This window comes from Pelodiscus sinensis, chromosome 5 (assembly GCF_049634645.1).
Source record: "Pelodiscus sinensis isolate JC-2024 chromosome 5, ASM4963464v1, whole genome shotgun sequence".
Classification (NCBI taxonomy): Eukaryota; Metazoa; Chordata; order Testudines; family Trionychidae; genus Pelodiscus; species Pelodiscus sinensis.
This window is the reverse complement of record NC_134715.1, coordinates 5,330,324-5,349,860: the sequence shown is the minus strand read 5'-3', so window position 1 is coordinate 5,349,860 and position 19,537 is coordinate 5,330,324. Positions and strand designations below refer to the sequence as shown.

General features: G+C 57.1%; 1 protein-coding gene across 3 annotated transcripts in view; it reads left to right on the top strand.

The window, feature by feature from the left end:
* Positions 1–19,537, top strand: part of LOC102458289 (prolow-density lipoprotein receptor-related protein 1-like) — a 35,577-nt gene that overhangs the window by 7,066 nt on the left and 8,974 nt on the right. Inside the window, exons 4-23 of one of the 3 annotated variants that reach the window (XM_075929347.1) lie at positions 294–521; positions 1,783–1,896; positions 1,990–2,109; positions 2,676–2,801; positions 3,946–4,152; positions 4,630–4,798; positions 5,153–5,321; positions 6,488–6,713; positions 7,597–7,722; positions 8,589–8,813; positions 9,450–9,761; positions 10,854–11,066; positions 12,278–12,490; positions 13,309–13,524; positions 13,926–14,164; positions 14,708–14,837; positions 15,450–15,628; positions 16,289–16,469; positions 17,205–17,423; positions 18,502–18,685. In XM_075929347.1, the coding sequence (XP_075785462.1) occupies positions 294–521; positions 1,783–1,896; positions 1,990–2,109; positions 2,676–2,801; positions 3,946–4,152; positions 4,630–4,798; positions 5,153–5,321; positions 6,488–6,713; positions 7,597–7,722; positions 8,589–8,813; positions 9,450–9,761; positions 10,854–11,066; positions 12,278–12,490; positions 13,309–13,524; positions 13,926–14,164; positions 14,708–14,837; positions 15,450–15,628; positions 16,289–16,469; positions 17,205–17,423; positions 18,502–18,685 (3,796 nt within the window). Of the gene's footprint in view, positions 1–293; positions 522–1,782; positions 1,897–1,989; positions 2,110–2,675; positions 2,802–3,945; positions 4,153–4,629; positions 4,799–5,152; positions 5,322–6,487; positions 6,714–7,596; positions 7,723–8,588; positions 8,814–9,449; positions 9,762–10,853; positions 11,067–12,235; positions 12,491–13,308; positions 13,525–13,925; positions 14,165–14,707; positions 14,838–15,449; positions 15,629–16,288; positions 16,470–17,204; positions 17,424–18,501; positions 18,686–19,537 lie in introns of all 3 variants that reach the window. The other 2 variants (XM_075929345.1, XM_075929348.1) reach the window with 2 other exon arrangements.

Sequence of the window (19,537 nt, the reverse complement as noted above, 5' to 3'; positions counted from 1 at the left end):
TTTCTTTGAGCCCTCAAGAGAAGGCTACCAGACAGATGTTTGAATTTCAAGGTAGCCATTGGGCCTTGGTAAAAACAAGGGTGCCTAGACATGGCACAATGCCTGCTGAAGGAGTGTTCCTCCCAGTTACAGGTTAGGGTCTAAAACTTATCCCTGCTCTACAGAACACAGGGCAGATAGGTTTCTTACAGCTCCTGTCTTACTGCCTAAGCCAGTAGTTCTGCTGTACTTGATCCAAACCAGAGCTTAGCCTGTAAATGGCTCTCATGGTCACTTGTGGTCTCTCATGATAGTCTGTGAAGAGAAGAAAATTCCGTGCCGGGGTAACACCCAGTGCATTGATCCTTGGGAAGTCTGTGACCTCCATGAAGACTGTGAAGATGGCTCGGATGAAGCCAACTGTCCCCAGAACCACTGTCTGCCAGGGCAATGGCAGTGCAAGAACAAAGTCTGCATTATGGAGGACTGGAAGTGCAATGGTGTCAACAACTGTGGTGATTCTTCTGACGAAGACATCTGTGGTACGTAACCAGCCGCAGTCTCTCAGAGCTGTAGCTTCTGGGACTCAAGTCTTGTGCTGAATCCCCATCTAGCCACAAGCTTAGTGGCAATAAGCTCAAACACTCCATCTTGGTGTAATGGAGTCAGAGGACACTGAAGTGCCTGCCTCATGGGGGTGAGTCTGCCTAGCAGCTGAGCTGAAGGGACTGAGCCACCCCTCATGGACCAGTTAGGTGGGGGCTAGTGTTCCTACAGCCGTTCTCAGACTTTGCTTGGGTCTGGAGTCGAGGCATGGATGAGCTTCTGAGCCCTGCTAGCCCAAATCCAGCCACCCAGAAGATGTACACTCCCACCAGACTAGATGCTGTGTAGATGCACCCATTGGCTCTGGGGAATATGGGGGGAGAGGGGGCAGGAGGAAAGTCAGAACTAAAATGATCTGAAGACTCATCCACCATGTTAATATTGCAATAACTCATATGGTCTGGGGTCTAGCTGTTTATGGGCAGATTGCTCACCCGTCTCAGACAACGGGTCTATTGCTGAAGACCAACTTGTATTAGAGCAGCACTTTCTCCAAGGGGTTCTTGCAAGTTAGTGCCCTAGCGCTAAAGATCAATTAAGGTAACCTAACCTGAAAGGAGTGGTCCCTTTCCAAGCTTAGACATTCTCCATGGATGCAGTTCCACGTCTGGGCTAAAAGGTCAGTCCCATATTCACCAAGAATGTGGGAATAAGTTGAATGCTCAGACAGCCGAAGTGCAACTCGGCACCTCCATGAACCACACGTTGACTTTCTCCAGTGCCGACTTGGTCTGCTTTAGTTGAAGCATTCTTGTCATGTCCTGCGTCTGTAGCCATGCTCGGGCAGTGAGTGATCAACTCCTTGCCTTACCTTCCGTCTGAAACCAGACTGAGCTTCCTATGGCCTGTCTCTAGTAGCAGTCTGCTGCAATGTCACCGTGACCTCGCCTAGCAGTGAGCAGCAGGAGTGCACAATTTGATTTAGCAAGACGTTCATGCAATTCGAGTAGTAAAAACAAATTTAATACCTTTCAATTCAAGTTCCCTGGTGCAGCAGGGTTCCAGATACCAAATTCCCACAGCGCTTGCCTTAGACAGGAAATAGCTAGCATCCAAAACTGAAGTGCTTGTCAATTTGCCCTTAATGAGACACATTCTGTCCAAGTCCTCAAGGGAACCTTTCTGGAGAATGTGGCCAACAATTATTTCTTGCAAGCTGAGCACAGTAGTAGACTAACTCGCTGTCTTCTCACGCAGCCCACTGCCCAGAAGGCATGATCCTTTGTGACGAGGGGAAGTGCATCTTGGGAGCTCTAATGTGCAACAGGGCAGAGGACTGTCTAGATGGAACAGATGAACTCAGTACTTGCGGTAATGTCGCAGCTCCCTGCATCTTCTGGCTCTAGAACGCCCCATAGGCGTGACACCACGTCTCACACCCAGGCTTGTTTGTGGTTAATGCAGGCAAAAACTGCTCTGTGGATAATGGAGGTTGTGTGGAGACCTGTACGGAAACCAGCTGGGGCGTGAGGTGTTCTTGTGGTGCTGGATGGGAGCTCCAGGCTGATGGACAGAACTGTACTGGTATGGCCACATCTGCACCTGTCGAACAATCTCAGGGTGGGGTGAGCAGGGCAACCTCCAAAAGTAACTGAGGAGCATGCTCATGTAGCAATCTGCCCCCAATCAACCAGAGCAGGAAGCTTTTCCTTCCCTTCCCCTCCACAGTAGGGAGTCCATGGCTGGTTGGACTCAACTAGTGACCATCTTCAGGCCTGTGGATAGTCTGTCCTCCACGGGCTGGCCCCTAGGGGAGGATCGTGCCACCCTCTTGGTGGCCAGGCTACCAAGAGAACAGCATTAGAAGCTCATTCGTGAAGATCCAGAGATCTCACATTAAGTCGGTTTCTGGCCAGCCCCTTCAGGGGTCTTAGTGACTACACTGGCCTTGGCTCCACTTGAGTGTCTTGGGCTTACGACTTCTTGGTGAAGATTCAGGCCTAGAGAACTCAGCAGCCGGCACACCTGGTCCCCTTTGGAAAGGGGGTGAGGCTTGCAATACAGACTGGCCTGCAAGGGTGACCTGGCTTAGTGGGATGAGATGCTGGCTGTGCCAGTTCCTAACCCCTGTGCTAATCTCCTCCTGGCAGATGTGGATGAATGTTCCCTGGTGTACAGTCCCTGTAGCCAGCTGTGTGAGAACACACTTGGTTCTTTCACCTGTGAGTGTGTGGCAGGGTACGAGCTCCACTCAGACACCATCTGTGAAGTTGCTGGTAAGTTACCTGTGACTGCAGGGGGCTAGGCTAGGCTGTGCTGCTCCAATTGCCAGCTGGGCTAAAGCCTAATAGTGCCTGAAGACTTCCTAGCAGGAAGAAACAATTCTACTGCTTGGCTTCAAGACTTGGCAATGAGTTCCCAACTGCCCTAGGGCAAACACCTGTCTGTCTTCCTGCCCCCACCCCAACCCAAGGTCCTGGAGACTGGTGACTTGAGCCTAGCACTGGTCCCTTCACAAACTTGGCTCTCCGCAAAACCTGTTCAAAGGGCATGTGCTGCCCATTGTGGGCAGGCTCAAAGTGGCCACCCGTCAGCTGCACCAGGCTAGCGTGGAGAAGTGGGGAGGCCCAACTGTGGGGTTGGAGTGTCCACCTCAAACTACAGGGCCTAGAAGGACTTGGGGAGGCTCTCCAAAGAGCCTGGAAAGCCAGCTTGGGCCAAGAGCTTCCACACGTCAATAGTAGCTTGGACTCTATACACAAGCCTCTGCCTGGCTCAGCTACTGAATTAACACCTCAGGCAAATCTGGCCCAGCCTCTCCTCTCTAGAAAAGGCCCCACTAGCAGCCATGGTCATGTTACTGGCACTGACCAAGGCCACATTCTCAGCCGTCCCCATGCATGTTGGTGACATGTGCCAGTTACCAGCAGCAGTTTGTGCAGGGGCAGCTGCATGGTAGACCTCAGTGAAACCCGGGCAGCGCAGTGCTCAATGGCTAGCTCAGCCTGCTACCACCAGCTGGGGCAGGCATGCCACAGTTCAGGCTCTGTCTGGGGCCGCCTTGCTGTGTCGGGAGTAGGAAACCTCACTGGAGCTGGCAGACGAACCCAGGTTCGACCGCTGCCCTGGGTGCTACTTGCTGCTCCAAGCAAGATGAGCCTCCAGGGCTGGCCCATGAAGGCAGTGTCTACGCTGAGCTCCCTGTCCTGGGCCCATGCTGCTGCTTCCCTCCACTCTAGCTGCTGCTGCTCAGCCCTGCCCAGCTCCCTCTGAGCCCGTCCTGTGGGGACAATGGCACATCCCTGCTCCATGTTGGAGTGGGCAGCACAAGGGCCCTGCTAGCATGTTTCTGCTCGGAGGAGGGAAGCAGATATTGAGCCAGCAGGCAAGAGACCAAGGGTGTAATCACTCCTGTTGCAGACAATGTGACCCAACTCCTGGTAGCCACTGGGCAGGAACTTGCCCTTCTGGATGTGAGAACAGGTGCCCACCGGTCCCTGATCGCCACCAACACCACCCCTGGAGCCATTGCCTATGATCTACTGCGGGGGGCGCTCTACTGGATCGACACCGACAAACACCTGCGCACCTATACACCTTGGAAGGGGAACACCTTGCTCTACCCAGGTGAGTGCCCCTGCAGAAGGAACCCAGAACAGCGCAGGGGGCTTAAGGTGGAGTAGATTGTAGGGGATGAGACTACCAGAGACCAGGGCATAGTAAATGCCCTGAGCCAAAAGTGGCAATGGGAGACTCTCCCAATGCCATGGCACCTAGACAAGACAGCTTCATCCCACCTGTCCTGTGGGCCCGCCAGCCACAGAACTCCTCTTGGGAGGAGGCACGTTGCCACCGCCAAGGCACTAACCAAACAATGGAGTGGCTGCTCCCAGCAGGCACCTTGCTGCTCTGTCCTATGCATGCAGGGACAGGCACCTTGTTTGACACTTGGGACCTCCTCCATGGGACACTGGAATCTCCATCAGGGGAGGTTTAAGAGCAGGTTAGACAGAGCGGGGATGATCTAGACGGTGCTGGGTCCTGCCGTGAGGGGGCTGCCACTGACAGCCAGGAAGTCTCCATTCTATCTCTCCTGTGTCTCAGATGTCGAGGCTGTGAACAGCATAGCGGTAGACTGGTTCACAGGGCAACTGTACTGGGCCAGCAGCCACCCCCAGACAATCTGTGCTGGTCTCCGCAACGGCCGGGGATACGTAAAGGTGCTGGAGAAGAACTTGATGCCTGAGCAGCTGACAGTGTATCCAATGAAAAGGTGAGCACTAGATCTGGGCAAGACCCACCCTAAGCAGGCTGGATTTGGCTGGAGCTTCTCAGCTTCCATCTTGGCTGCTCTAATCTGAGGGATGCTCAAATAAGTGCTCAGTTGAGTGGGGCGGAGTCCCGGTGTCAGGTAAGCAGAGCATTGAGCACCTCTAGGTATGAGGAGGCAAAGCTAGTGGTACAGGCCACCTGAAACATTCCCATCTTAAGACTTGCCACAAATATAGACATCTGGTAGGAGATCCTCTCTATAGGGCTCAGCCCTGGCATGCATCCTGCATGCCCCTCTGCATGCTTGTAGCAATGGGCAAGCCCAAAGCAATGCTTGTATGGCCCTTCCTGACAGGTCCATGTACTGGGTGAATCGTGGGGAGAAGGGCAAGACCCTGATCGAAGCAGCCGGGATGGATGGCTCGGACAGACAAGTGCTTGCTGTGGTCTCCATGGAGGAACCTGTTGGGCTGACTCTGGATTACGTGGCTGGCAGACTGTACTGGATCAGCGAGTATAAGGAGGTACGGGGAGGCCTTGGGTCAAACAGTGGTGAACCAGCGGTCCCAGTGAGTTCAAACCTGCCAGGTCACTAAAACTGCTCTGGCCTCATGGGCCTTCTATAGCCCCTGTGCTCCCCGGGAAAAGGAGCCTGAAGAGGTTACCACCTCTAAACCTCTTTAAAGCCTACTCTGGCATGTGAGACCGTCCAGAAGGCACCCTGGGCGGCAGGGCCCGTTAGCGCTCAGCCTGGGATGCCTCTTATGTGGCTGTACTAAGGCACAGCCAATTCCCCAGCCTCTCTTCCTGCCGAGCCTTCGCCCTGCAGGTGGGCTGTGAGCCGCACAAGTACTCCAGCCTGACCCTCAGGACTTCCAGGGCACCGTCCCAGTGATGGGCATCATGCCTGTTCAGCACCATGGACAGGGCCACCCTGACTACTCCTTGGCTGTGTCTAGACTGGCCACTTTTTCTGGAAAGTCAGCCGCTTTTCTGGAAACTTGCCAGCTGTCTATACTGGCCACTTGAATTTCCACAAAAGCACTGACTTCCTACTGTAAAATCAGTGCTTCTCGCAGAAATACTGTTCTGCTCCTGTTTGGGCAAAAGTCCCTTTGCACAAACTTTTGGGCAAAAGGGCCAGTGTAGACAGCTGAGACGTGCTTGTCTGCAAAAAAGCCCCAATTGCAAAAATGGCAAGCGGGCTTTGCGCAAAAGCACATCTAGATTGGCCACGGATGCTTTTCTGCAAAAGCTCTTTTTTTGCAGAAAAGCATCTGCCAATCTAGATGCTCTTTGCCAAAAATGCTTTTAATGGAAAACTTTTCCATTAAAAGCATTTGCAGAAAATCATGCCAGTCTAGATGTAGCCCTTGTGCCTCGTTACCAGAGGTTGGCATAACCTATTTGACAGCCGCAGTAGAGTCTTAGCCCTTGGGCAAAGAGTAGTTGCAGCAAGACTCAAACTCTCAAGCAAAAGATGAGAAGCAGGTTCATCCCTAAATGACCTTAAAAGCAAAATGCTGCTTCTCCCATCAGCCCTGCATCCCTGGAACTCACCCCACCCTTCCCTGGAAAGGGGGCACCCCAACTGCTTGGACAGGCAGGAAACATGGGCACTAGTGTCCCTCCAGACAGTCCTGAAGAGCTGTGGGGGTGTCTGTTGCTGACGGACCCACTTGTCTTTCAGTCCATAGAAACGGTCAAGGTGGACGGCAGTGGGCGCTACACCTTTCCAGAGATGCTCCTGAAAGACCAGGACCCTCTGGGCTTGGTGGTGTTTGAGAACTGGTTCTTCTGGGCTGACGCAGAGAGACTCCTCTCGGCACCTCGCAGCCCTGCACGGGAGAGGCAGGTGCTGTGGAACACCTCCGTCTCGGCGTTCACCGTGCTGCATGAACTGCAGCAGCAGCCAGGTGTGTGGGCAGATGGCAGGGGAAACCCAGCTGGGCTGCAGCCACTCGGACAGGTCAACAGGACCAAGCCAAGTGTCCCCTGGGCATCTGGAGTGGCAAACAGCGCAACATGCTGCTGCCAATTTGCAAGACTCACTGCAGGCAGCTCCTGATGGTTCTAGTCCCGTCCAGTCCCCTGTTGTATGCCTGGGAAGGTTCCTCTTCCAAAAGGCTCAGTGAGGTGCTGGCAGATGTCACTGGTGTTAAGGAACCCAAGGCATCCATTGCTCCAGTGGGGTGGCACTGGCAAGGCATGGGAATGCCAGCCCTGTGCAGAGCACCTCACTGGGGTGGGGATGTCAAAGGGCTCTGGGCCGGGCCTTCTGCCAGCTCCTAGCAAAGGAGATGGGGCGTGGGGAGACTCTATTACTTGTCCCTGTGGGGGTTGGAGGATGCTCAGAGGCACTTGCTGTAGGTGGGAGGGCCCCAGGCATCAGCTCTGGAGCCTCTGGGCTGCTGCAATATGGAGCATCCACTTGAAGCCACCTTTGCCCCATTCTTGCCGGGGGGGGGAAGCCTGGGAGTACCTGGACTGAGGTCCAAAATCCCTGCCCACCCTCAGTCCAGTTCTGCCCATCAGTCTGGAATCCAAGGTAAGGCTGTTAGGTGGCCCCCTGCTCACCCGCATGCTTCAGCCCTGCAGCCAGGGAGAGTGGCCCTGCAGACATGTTGGTGCCCCTCTGGGCTGGCTGCCCCAGGACCGAGTGTCGGTACTTGGCGCAAGAAGCTCCGTGGTCGGTTTCTGCTAGTCGAGAGGAGGCCAGAGACTCTGGGCATGGGCAGGCTCATGAGGCAAACTGTCAGGTCACTGAGACATTAGCAGACTAACAGTCTTGCTCTCCAGGGAACACCACTGCCTGTGCCCCAGGCCTCTGCAGCCACCTCTGCCTCCTGTCACCCATCCACCCAAAGGGCTACAAGTGTGCTTGCCCAGAGGGCATGGTCCTTCTGCCACCTGGCACATGTGCAGGTAAGTGCCTCTAAATGGGGAGTCTCTCTCTCTCTCTCAGCATGCGGGGAGTGTGCTACACTGACACCCCCCACCCGAACTGGCTTGGATCCAATGCAGCCTTCTGGCCTGTCAGGGCTTACAGCTGGGAGGGGCTTGTTCAGGCTGACCTGGTCTCCTCAGAGCTGCTCTTAGAGGCTGCATCTGCATGGGGCAAAGAGGCTTGTTCACAGGTCCCCCTGCCAAGCACTATCAGAACTGCTGTAGAGGGCACCTGTAGTCTGGTCCACCTCACTCCTGGCAGTCAAGGAGGCAGAAGTCCAATGGGAGGAGGAGGTCCCCATTGGGTGCTGAGGGTGACAACCCAAAAGGCTCATGTCCTGGGACATTCCCAGAGGGAGCTGTAGGGCACAGGTCTACACCTGACCCCACTGGCAACTCTCCCCAGGTGCCTAGGGAGTAGTCGTGCCTGAGATGGTGCTGATCACCCACACTGAGCTAGCAAGCAAGATGCACACCTTGGAGATGTGCATCTGTCTGGTCACCTGGAGTACAGACTGTGGCCCACTGGGGGGGGACCCAGTAGCCAGAAGGCTTTGGACCATGCACAATAGTGCTGGACTCCATCAGAGCTTCTAGAGTGCTACAGCTGCATTGGCTTATTCTAGCTGGGTAATTCCTCCCCCTGCTGCAGCTCTTGGAAGGGAGGGTCCCAGAGTCTGAAAGGAGCATTCTTCTTGATCCTCCTGGCTCCAAGGAAGCTAAACCTCTTAATCACTCTCTAAGATGGGCTGACAGTGGGAGGAGATGCTCTTCAGTTGCCCCAATGAGCATCCTGGGTTTGCCCTGCATGAGCTAATGTAACCTGACACTAACCCTGTCCACAGAGCTGACCTTCCTGTATGCGACTCCCAAAAAGATCTTCTCGCTGCAAGTGGGTCTGCTGGGCTCAGCTCCCAAGAGCACCCTGGTGGTGGACTGGCCGCAGAACCTCCACCTGCAGGATGTGGACTGGAGAAGAGGTGCCCTCTACTGGACCGATGACGAGGGGGACCTGATGCGCTTCACGTGGCGCTCCCCAAGGAAGGAAGCCATCCGAACGGGGCTGCCGGGTGAGATGCTGAAGCAGGGACTTCCCCTTGATAGGCCCTTGGCAAAGCTGCATCCTCCCCCAAACAGACCAACCTCCTGTGCCCAGCAACCCCCACTTCCTGGCATGGACCAGAGTAGTCCATGGCTCTTACTAAAGCCGCTACTCTTACCAACACACCCAGACTCCAGAGGTGCCAGAACCCCCAGGACTGGCCTCCCCACTGCATATGAGCCTTCCTGCACTCCTCTTTGGAGAGGGGAAGCCACATTCTGACTAGTCTTGCATTGGCCTCCTCCCATCTTCCCCTCAAAGCCGTGGGAGGGGAACGAGGCCTAAGACCAGACTCTGCAGCTCCAGCCACAGAGGACTCTGTACTCATGATGCCTGTGGAGAGCTAGTTTGGGTGGGGAAAGTCTTCCTGTGCAGTAGGGGCTAGTTTGGGGTCTGGCTGCTTCCTTGCTCAGAAGCTTCTATGTAACAGTCAGTAGCATGACACATGCACCCTCTAGTAAGTAGCACATGCTACACTGGTCATAGGTCCCTCTGGCAGGGCTACACTGGTCATAGGTCCCTCTGGCAGGGCTGAGCACAACACCCTTGTGCAGAGGGTGCACTACCTCTGACTTGCCGTCATGGAATCGTTCTCCCCTTGCAGTCTGCTCAGCCACGGTCGATATAGCCTCTGGCGACGTCTATTGGCTGACATGTGACAGGACTGACATCCGAGTCTGCCGATTCACGGACATGGCCACCAGTGTGCTCTACCGCTCCAAGAGCATCATCGCACACCTGTTCCTAGACTGGCCGCGGGCCACCCTCTACTGGCTGGAGGACGGCAAACCCCTCCAGCAGATGAACCTGGCTGGAGGGGAGGTGCAGGATGCCTGGAACGAAACCTGGTCAAGAGACATCCAGATCACCCTGGATACAGAGTCCTTCAGCTTCCTCTGGAGTTGCAAAAACCGAGGTAAGAGCAGGACTGACACTCCACTCTAAAATGAGATTGGCCCTGCCAGGGCAGGGGGCGTGGCTTTGGTCTTCATTAGTCAGTTTCCTCTAATCTCCTCATGCTCCACCAGGAGAGCCCAACCTAGCAATGGGCTCTGCTGGGTGGCACTGGAATGAGGAATAGGAAGGTTAACCGGGGGGGTTCAGAGCAGCTACAGCCAGGGGATGCTCTGATTGGTCTGAAGTCGCCCACCCCTCTAATAGATTAAACACTACAGCCCAACAAATGGGATTCCACATCCCTCGTTACTCTCCTGAGCAGCTGCACAACCACCCAGCTTGGACACCAAAACCCTTGACAGGAAACACTCCCAGCTCTGGGGGGGCAAGATTCCTAGACACTTCTCTTCACCTTCCCATCAGGATGACTAAGGTGGCTGAAGATCCCTCAAACAGCTAGCCCTGGCTAGGAAGTGCCCCAGCGCTTGGTACAGTAGCTGGCAAGTTTAGCACTGGCTTGTTCAACTCACCGGCTGCCAACCTCAGCAAACAGCTGTGCTGCATGAGGCAAACTTTCCCTTCATCTCCAGATACGGGCTGGAGCACCAAGGGGCTAGGGAAGATCTTAAAGAGCCTTCTACCCTGTGTGGGAGTGGACCCTGATTCCTGCTGAGGTCCCCCAAAACTAGGGGTGTTCCATCTGCCTCCAGAGATGGTTAGGCCCTTGGCTACTGATGTAGGAAAACTTAACTTGGTCCCTGGCAGAGGACTCCATCAAACCTACCCTGGACACAATGGCCCAGGAGTGGCTTGGCCCAGTCCATTAGATGGTCCGGTGTGGGGGCAGGGTTTGCCATGTAGGGAAAACCAGGATACTCAAGGCAATGAAGGCCTTGGGCTACAAGATTGGGAAACTGCTAGTCCACTTTGTCAGAGTGCCCCTGGAATCAGTAACTCCAGGCACTTTCCTGCTCTGTGGGCAGCAACACCATTATGCTGGAGTCCTGGCGGCCAGCGAAACACCTTTCTAAGGTCCCTCCAAAGGTATGGGCAGGAGGCTGCCTTGGAGCAGTCTGGCACTGATCTCTCTGTCTCTGTCTCTGTGTCTCAGGCCTGCAGAGTCTGAGCCTGGCCAAGAGGCAGAGGGGCACACTGAAGGAGAGCTGGCCTTACCAGCTTGCTGCAGCCTATGAGCCCTACCTAGTGTCAGTCAACAAAACTGCTCTTCTGCTGTGGGACCGGAGGACAATGGAGCCGGTCGGAGCTGTGACAGAGGCCAATATACAGAAAGTGGTGGTGGGTTTGGCCACCCCGCTGGAGACAGGTTGGTTTTCATAGGGCTCCTCGAATGAAAAGGGATTCTGCTGGCCCGTACCTGCTACACAACTGCAGGGGGACCCTAGAAGCAATCTTTCCCAGCTGCTGAATGCTGATGAGGTCTCAGTTTCCTTGGGATCTGGCTGCCCCTGGGCTAGCAGAGCTGCCCTTGATCACTGCCTGCTAACCTCACTTAAATCAGCTGTAGGAACAGCAGACTGAGCTGCCCCAGCTATTGGTCTTGCTCTGGATCTCACTAATCTCTGGATGGGAAGCTGAGCAAGGAACCCCTGGCTGCTAGGGAGGATAAGGGGTTGGCTGTGCTGTCAGACTAGCCCACTGCTCCACTCAGTGGCTTAATTACAGGATGCAATCCCCCTTGTGCATCAGTGTCCCTCAGTTCATGCTAGATCTGCCAGCCTGGTACAGAGGTGCAAACGTACCATGGCTAGAACATCACAGCTAGGAACCTGGTGCTCCAGAGCCACCCGGTTAGGAGTCCGACTCGTCACACAGGCCCACCATGGGCTGCACAACCAACTGGAGAGCTGCAGGCAGACTCTGCCCAGCAAGCCTGTGCACCTACAGCTGCCAAACAGCCAGGCCCTCCAAAGAGGCCTGGCTCCCTCTGCTGGCTCACTACTGGCATGGTGGACAAGGCTCCCCATACTGAACAGCCTTAGACCAGGTCTACACGGGCAGAAAATAGATGCAGTGCTCCAGCTACACACTGTAGCTGGTGTCACTGTATCTTGCACTAAGTCTTTTGCCTGGGGCAGTCCAGAACAGTCGGAAATCCTCCAGTTGTGAGGCGTAAAGGAAGTTGACCGTAGAGTACTGGCACCACCAATGCATGCCCTCAGGGTTTGATTTAGTGGGGCTTGACTAGACCTGCTAAATCACACACTGGAGGATGGATTGCCAGAGCATTGATCCTTGCATAAGTGGTGACATGGCCTTATTGGCTAAAAGTACTATATGGCCTCTAGAGTTGAGGCTCCAGTCCATTCATGTGAACATGTGCAACCCCCTGCACCAGGCAGCCCTGGGAGGGGAGACAGGCTGGAGGGAGAGAACCCCCCTCACTGCAGTACACACCAGTGAAATCCCTGGACATTGAAAACCATCTGGGGGACGTAACAGGGCCTGGGCACCACTCACCTGCAGAGTTTCTAGTTCCAGAGCCCATGACCGAGCCCGTGACTGTTCCCCTGCTAGTGACGGCTCCCCTGCCAGCAGCCAGAAGCACTGCTGCCCCAGCAGCTCTGGAGACCACTACCACCATGCCACCCCCCCTGTCTTGTCCCCGCACCTGGCTCCCCTGCCGCGATGGGTCCGAGTGCATCTCCCAGGAGTACCTGTGTGACGGGGAGAGGGACTGCAAGGATGGCTCTGATGAAGAGGACTGTGCCCAGCTGTGCAATGCTCCAGGTACACATCTGCACAGGCGCATGCCCTCTGGCCCTAGCCAGAGGGATGGGCAGGGGGGCATCTCTTGGGAGCACCTGGAGGCTGACTCTAGGCAGGGAGGGGGCAGGGCTGCCCTTCCCCAGGCACAATCATGCACCTGGGCAGGCCAGAGATGCCTCCAGCACAAACAGAACTCAGCCAGACTTGCCTGTTGCCCTACATCCCTTTCCAGTGTCAGGCAGGAAGCCTTGGGTCAGAACCCAGCTCCTGCTGCCCTGGTTCCTAACCACGCACAGTGAGTGGCACTAAAGTGCCACCTCAGCCAGGCAGCCCCAGCTTGGGCATGGATCCAGACCTGGCTTCCCCTGGTCCCCCAGCAACAGCTGGCCCTGCCTGCACAGGGAGGGACTGATGTGTACATCTGAGCCCTGGGCCGTGCTGTAAGGATGCAGCAAGAGCTCGGGGTGTCTGGCAGGACTGGTCTGCCTTCTCACTCAGCAGGCCGTGTGGGTGCCTGGGGCCGGCATGGCTACCGGGGGGGGGGGGGGGGCAGGCAGGCAATCTACTCATGTGAGCAGAGATTCATGTAGCAAATGGCCATGCTGTCCCTCCTCCCAGGGATGGGAAGTCTGCCTCCCGGAGGGCAAAGGGGAGACTGGTCTGTCTTCCTTCCTGGGCAGCAGAGATGCCTGGTGATAACCAGCTCCCACGCCCCACCAGCTAGCTGCAGCTTGTGGGGCAGCAACCCTCTGACTGCTACCTGCCCTGCCCAGGCAGGACCCTTCATTGCTGTCAGCATCCCCCCATGTGCATGGCTGGCTAACCCTCCCCCCTTCCAGGAAAATTCAGGTGCCTGAGCGGGACCGGGTGCCTGGAGGAGCAGGAGCGCTGTGATGGCGTGCCGCAGTGCCCGGATGGCTCGGACGAGCTCGACTGCTGGAAGCCCACCCAGGACTGCGCCCGGCGCTGTGACGGCCACACACGCTGCGTCCCGGAGAGCTGGCTCTGCGACGGCCACCCGGACTGCCTGGACGAGGCTGATGAGCAGGGCTGCGGTAAGGCTGGCACGGAGGCCTTGGGGCGTCCTGGCTCTCGGAGGTAGGGATTCCGGGCAGGGTCAGGCAGGCGTGGGCCTCTCTGCGGAGCCATGTGCTCCAGGGATAATGCTTCTCAGCGCACGCCCCTCCCCAGTCCCTGGACCAGCTGCTTTACACCTCTACAAGGGCCCAAACCACAGTGGCTCCTCCAAGGCTGCAGTTTGGCTGCTGGAGTCATTGCTCTTCCCTGCAGAATGTGGCTAGTACAGCCGGAGGTCAGCTGGCCTAGTCCTTGGTTAACCTAGGCTGCTCCACCATGGGCGTCCCCCAGCACACTCCTGCTGGGCACCTGTGCCCAGTCTAGGGCAGCCTCCGGCAAGCCCCTCGAGCTCCCCTCCAACAAGACCTCTGGCTTGCAGTGTGGGAGGAGTGCAGCCAGGCAGAGTTCCAGTGCAAGAGTGGCCAGTGCATCTCGTCCTCCCTGCGCTGCGACGGGGACAAGGACTGCAAGGACCACTCGGATGAGGAGGACTGTGCCGTCCCCAGACCCCTGCTGTGCCCCTTGGGGGAGGTGAAGTGCCCCCGGAGCGGGGAGTGCGTGCTGGCGGACTGGGTCTGTGACGGGGATGTTGACTGCAAGGACGGGACGGACGAGCAGGTATTGGTGGCCGGCAACTTGCTGGGGCTCTCCCGTGAGTCCAGGCCTAGCTGCCTTGCACACAGGCTGCGGCTAGCGCTGGGGGGGATGGAGGGTCAGTTGGACACTAAGGCCATTGGGGCCTGGCCCGTGTTAGCTTGTTCAGACACTGAAGGCTCAGCAGAGCCTTCCCTTGTGCAAACCAGCTTCCCTGACTGCTCTTCCCCCTCCCCCAAGCATAATGGGGCACTTCCTAGCCTAGAAACCAAAACTAGTGCCCAGTGGCTGACTCTGCCAGTATGAGACACTGTCCCACAGCGTGGCTTTGCCTAAACAGAGCAAGCTTCAAATAAGGCTCCTCTTGGAGGCCTGCTACACCGGCCTACATGCTTGTCTAAGGCCTTGTCTCCCCAGGGTTGCTCCAGGCTAGTTCTCTGATCAGCTAGAGCCCTCTTGGCTCTGGGGGGAGGGGGGGGTGGAGACAAGGCATTGGCCCACCTAGCACTACAGGGCTCGCGCTGTGCCTGCCCGGCACCCTCACCGCATGCTGCATTTCCCCCGCAGGGCTGCAAGCGGGAGACCCTGGAGTGTGGTGCAATGCAGTGGGCCTGTGGCAGTGGAGACCAGTGTGTGCCTGACTTCTGGCGCTGTGACAGGGAGAGAGACTGCGGCGACGGCAGCGACGAGATGGGATGTAAGGACGCCTCTAGGACTCCCTTAGCCCTGCAGCCAAGCTGTTGCTTTGCTGGATGCGCCTTAGACTGGGAGAGCTTCCAGGTCTTGCTCAGCCTGCACCCCTCACTCACTTGGGCACTGATGGGTCCAACTCCTCGGCCTTGCTCTACAGCTGGGACTAATCAAAGGATAATGCATGAACTAGAATCCAATTGAAAATCACCTGAGACACTATGGCCCTGACCATGCAAAAATGGAGGCCAATTTCCCCTTCTTTGTGTAACTTACACCCATCAGGTTCTCTCCTCTCCCCCCTCCCCAAACTGCCTTCAGTCACTCCACTGTGGGAAGCAGTTTGACCCCCTGGGTAAAAGGAGGGTTTCTAGGCTCAGGATTCCTCAGCCTGTCGGTGGCTGGACTTGAACAGGCCTACAGCCACGTAATGTGGGTTCCTGGTACACAGTACACTGCACTGTAGGCAATGCCCTGCACTGGGCCAGTAGCCTTGGCCCATGTTAAGATGTTGACCTGTGGGTGGAGCCTCCATCTCCCCGGACTCTGATGCGCACCCAGAGCGGTGTCAAAGGCTCCCTCTGGCCCGTGGCGGTAGCCAATGAGTCTGTCCCGACAGGTGAGCCCCGGAAGTGCCAGGGCCACGAGTTCCTGTGCAGGACGCACGCCTGCCTCAACTACTCCCTGGTGTGCAATGGCGCACGGGACTGCGCGGACGGCTCGGACGAAGGCGGGAAGTGCCTGTTGCCGTGCGGGAGGCTCTGTGCCCAGATCTGCTACCCATCTCCCGATGGGCCTGTGAGTCTCAAACTCCTGCCTGGCCCAGGCTGCCTGGGGGTGATGCTCCACTGGGCTCCTCCACCTTGAGGGAGGGGCAGGGAGCCCTGATCTTGCTGTCTGCCAGCCGCCCTACAGGGGTGCTGCTGCTGACCGGTCCTGTAGCACCTTCTGCCTGGCTGTGCCAGCCTTGACACCAAACAGAGCACCTGGCCTCTTCATGCTGACCCCTCCCCATGTCCTTGGGGCCAGCCCCAGCTGGATGAGCCTTTGAGTCAAGGGCCACAGCTGGGACTTGAATGGGGCCAAATCTCCCTTTCCTCCACCAGCACCAAGAGCAGCCAGGGTAGCAGCCTGGGAGGACCAAATGGGGAGCTTGCCAGCTACCTGGTAGCCCCAGTGGGCTGGAAGACTGGCTAGTGTGTGCTGGGCTCCTGAGCCAGCCACAGTAGCTCCCAGCCTGGGACAACCCAGGCAGGGTGAGTGGGCAGCTGCCGGTAACTCGGAGCCAGCTGGATGCCTGCCTGAAGCTCCCACACCCAGCAGGGGAAGCAGCTCCTCATGCTGAGGGAAAGGAGCCCCTCTCCCTGGCGTGTGGCCTGGGCACCCTTTGGCCAGGAGCACTGAGGTCCATTAGGCCAGGGGTGGAGGAAGGGGGTGAGCGGCTGACTCTGCTTTCAGAGGTGTGCCTGCCGGAGGGGCTACAGGCTGAGCAGCAACGGCATCTCCTGCGCCGATGTCAACGAGTGCCAGGAGCAGGCGCCCTGCAGCCAGACCTGCGTCAACACCAACGGCAGCTACAGCTGCACCTGCCACCCGGGCTACCTGCTGGAACCCGACGCCCATAAGTGTAAAGTGACAGGTGAGACGGCACAGCCCTGATGTCCCAGGTCAAATGCAGCCCCTTTCCTGGGGCCGTCAGAGCCCGACCCGTGCAGCCTAGCCCGGTAGGCATAGCTCCCCAGCCAATGTCTGGGGAACCGGAGCCCACCAGGACTGCCTGGCCACTGGAGTCCTGGTCCTGTCTGGTGTCAGGCTCCTGACACTGCGCTCTGCCCTCTGCACCGTTAGGAGGGTGCAGGTGGGACTCTGGGCATCCTGGAACAGCCAAGCGCCTCTCGGTCTTGGGCTTCCTGGCTCGTGGGCCCCACAAGGCCACGGCCACGGCTTGGGTAGCTGCTGCTCTGCAGATACCTCATGCTGAGCTGCTGGCCTCTTCCATCCCATGCAAGGCGGGGGGTAGCTCATGCAACACGAGGGGGCTCAGGCACGGAGGAAGCCAGTGATCCTAGGGCCCAGCTTTGGCACTTCCCTGTTGGCGGCGGAGGGGGCTGCTCTGATGCTGCTGACAGACTCCCCTGCAGAACTGCCTCCCTGTGGGGCTGTCCTGCCTGGAGTGCTGCAGATTGAGGCCCTTGGTCTCCAGGCCGTCCGCTCAATGCTCTTGCAGCGCCCTCAACTCCTGTCTCTGGGCACCAGGGAGCTTGGCACTAGGGGGAGATGCCTCCCCCATGGCAGTGAGTGGGGGTTGGCTGGGACGGGGCAAGACAAGCTGGCTCAGGAACTAACACTCCTGCGGGTTGGGCTGCGATTGCAGGGTCTGAGCCAATGCTGCTGGTGGCCATCCAGTCTCAGCTACTGCTCTACGGGCTCCGGCACCTGGAAGAGGACGTCCTGACGGCCACGGACAGGAACCTGATCATCTTCTCTGTCGACTACGACCTGGTGGAGCAGAAGGTCTTCTGGATGGATCTCAATGCAGAAAGCATCAAATGGATAGCCATGAAGACCAAGAAAAAAGGAACCCTTGTGAAAGGTAGGGTGGGGGGGGAACCCTTGTGAAAGGTAGGGTGGGGGGGGGCTTGGCCTAAACATACCCTCCACCCCATCCAGCAGTGATCACTAGCCGCTAGAAGGGCTCTGGGGCCTGCCTTGCAGCCTAGACAGGCTGAGCTGCTTCCAACACTGCACAGGGAAAACACAGCCTAGTGATGAGGCACTCCACTTACTGGTGCCTGCACCCTGGGGCTACAACAGGGGGTCACAAGGCTCTGGAGGTTGGCCTAGATGTGTTACTACAATCGGCATCCTCAAATTCTGGAGGAGTGGCCAAGAGGGCGTTCCTGGCTCCTTCTGCAGCTATTCCCAGTGTGTAGCAGAGGGCACAGCCTGCCCTGGGCGAGTCACTCCCTGGGTCTGTAGTGTCCAAGGCTGCAGGCAGTGGCTGAGTATCGCTGCCCTCCATCTGGTCAGCGAGTGGTGTCCCAGACAAGCCAGGTGTCTCACCCATGGAGCTAGCTGCCATCAGGGTAAAGTAACCACAACACTGCCCAGAGTCTCTCAACCTGGAACTTGGACTCCCACGTCCATGTACATCCCTCTCTAGGAAGGGAAGCACTGGCAGACAGGTGACTGCCTGCAGGCCTGGTTCACGCCTGGCTTTCCTTCTGCACTAGACCTCCAAGAGTGTCAGGAAGGGTGATAGGTTTTAGTTCATTCTTGCTTGGCCCATGATGAAACTCCCAGGTGCCCAACCACCCTGCAGCTTCCAGACTCCTTGGTCTCTGCATCCCCTGCCTAACTGGCAACTCTGCTTGTCTTTGACATAGCATTGGTCTGTCTGCCCACAGATAACAGCTGTCAACTCATCTGCCACTTAGCTAGAGGCTGGTCCCCTTCTGGCACACTGTGCCTGGTAAAGGAGGCAGGGCAACTCCTGAGCACCATGCACCTTCATCTGTCACCTTGTTCTCAGGCTGAGCATCTAGCTGCTTCTGTGCCCATAGTGTCTGGAGGAGGCTGCATAGACTCCAGGGCACAGCTACCATGATGGGCCCCTGCCCTTCTCCACCCTCTGCAGGAAAACTAACTTCTAGGTGGCTCTCTGGTTTCAGGCATCAAGTCAGACTGCATTGCTGTGGACTGGGTCGGGAGGAACCTGTACTGGACGGATGGGATAGCAGGCGAGCTGCTGGCCATTGGGCTGAATACCACATGGCGAGGCCACGCAGAGTACACCGTGGTCCTGGATGGGGGCTTGGACCAGCCTCGCTCACTGGTGCTGCAGCCTTTGCCAGGGTAAGGCCTCTTCTGCTGTCTTCACTGTGCAGCAGCTACCGCTGGCCTGCTCGTCCTCCGTGCTGTGCCAGTGCGGCTGCCCTGCTGGTGGGCGCAAGGCGAACGAGCCCCGGGCTGGCCACAACGTGAGGGCTGTTTCCCTCTAAGCCCCAAGCTGGGCAGTACTTCCTTCAGCCAGCTTGCCTCCAGCCAGAACTGCATGGCCCTGGCTGCACAGCACCAGTAAGATCATAACATAAGAACGGCCGTACTGGGTCAGACCAAAGGTCCATCTAGCCCAGTAGCCTGTCTGCCGACAGTGGCCAGCACCAGGTGCCTCAGAGGGGGTGGACCAAAGACAATGATCAAGCGACTTGTCTCCTGTTGTCCACCAGCCTCTGACAGGCCAGGGACCCCATTCCTACCCCCTGGCTAATAGCCAATGCAGTGTGTGCATTCCTCTGCACCATGTACCAGCTCAGACAGCCAGAGCATGGTGCTGTCAGGCTTGTCACTGCTGTGTGGTGCCAGACAGTGCCCAGAGCACTGGCTAGCGTGTAGCTGCTGCCTCTCTGCCGGAGAGGAGCCGGCAATCTAAACCAGCTGGGGTACAGCTACACAGTAGCACGCACCGTGAAATAGGCGATGCCACTGAGCTAGGCAAAAGGTGTAGCCCATTCAAAACTTGGCACGTCTGCACAGCGCCGAATTTCAAAATCGTTATTCCGGCATCAGCCTCAAACCTCATGCCCCATGGCTCGCAGGAAGCCGAATAAGCCCACTTTGAATGGGTTCAGAAATAATCTTGTGTAGCCAGCGCAGAAGGCAACAGATGTTATCCCAAAATAGCACCACTGTGGAGACCTACCCCTA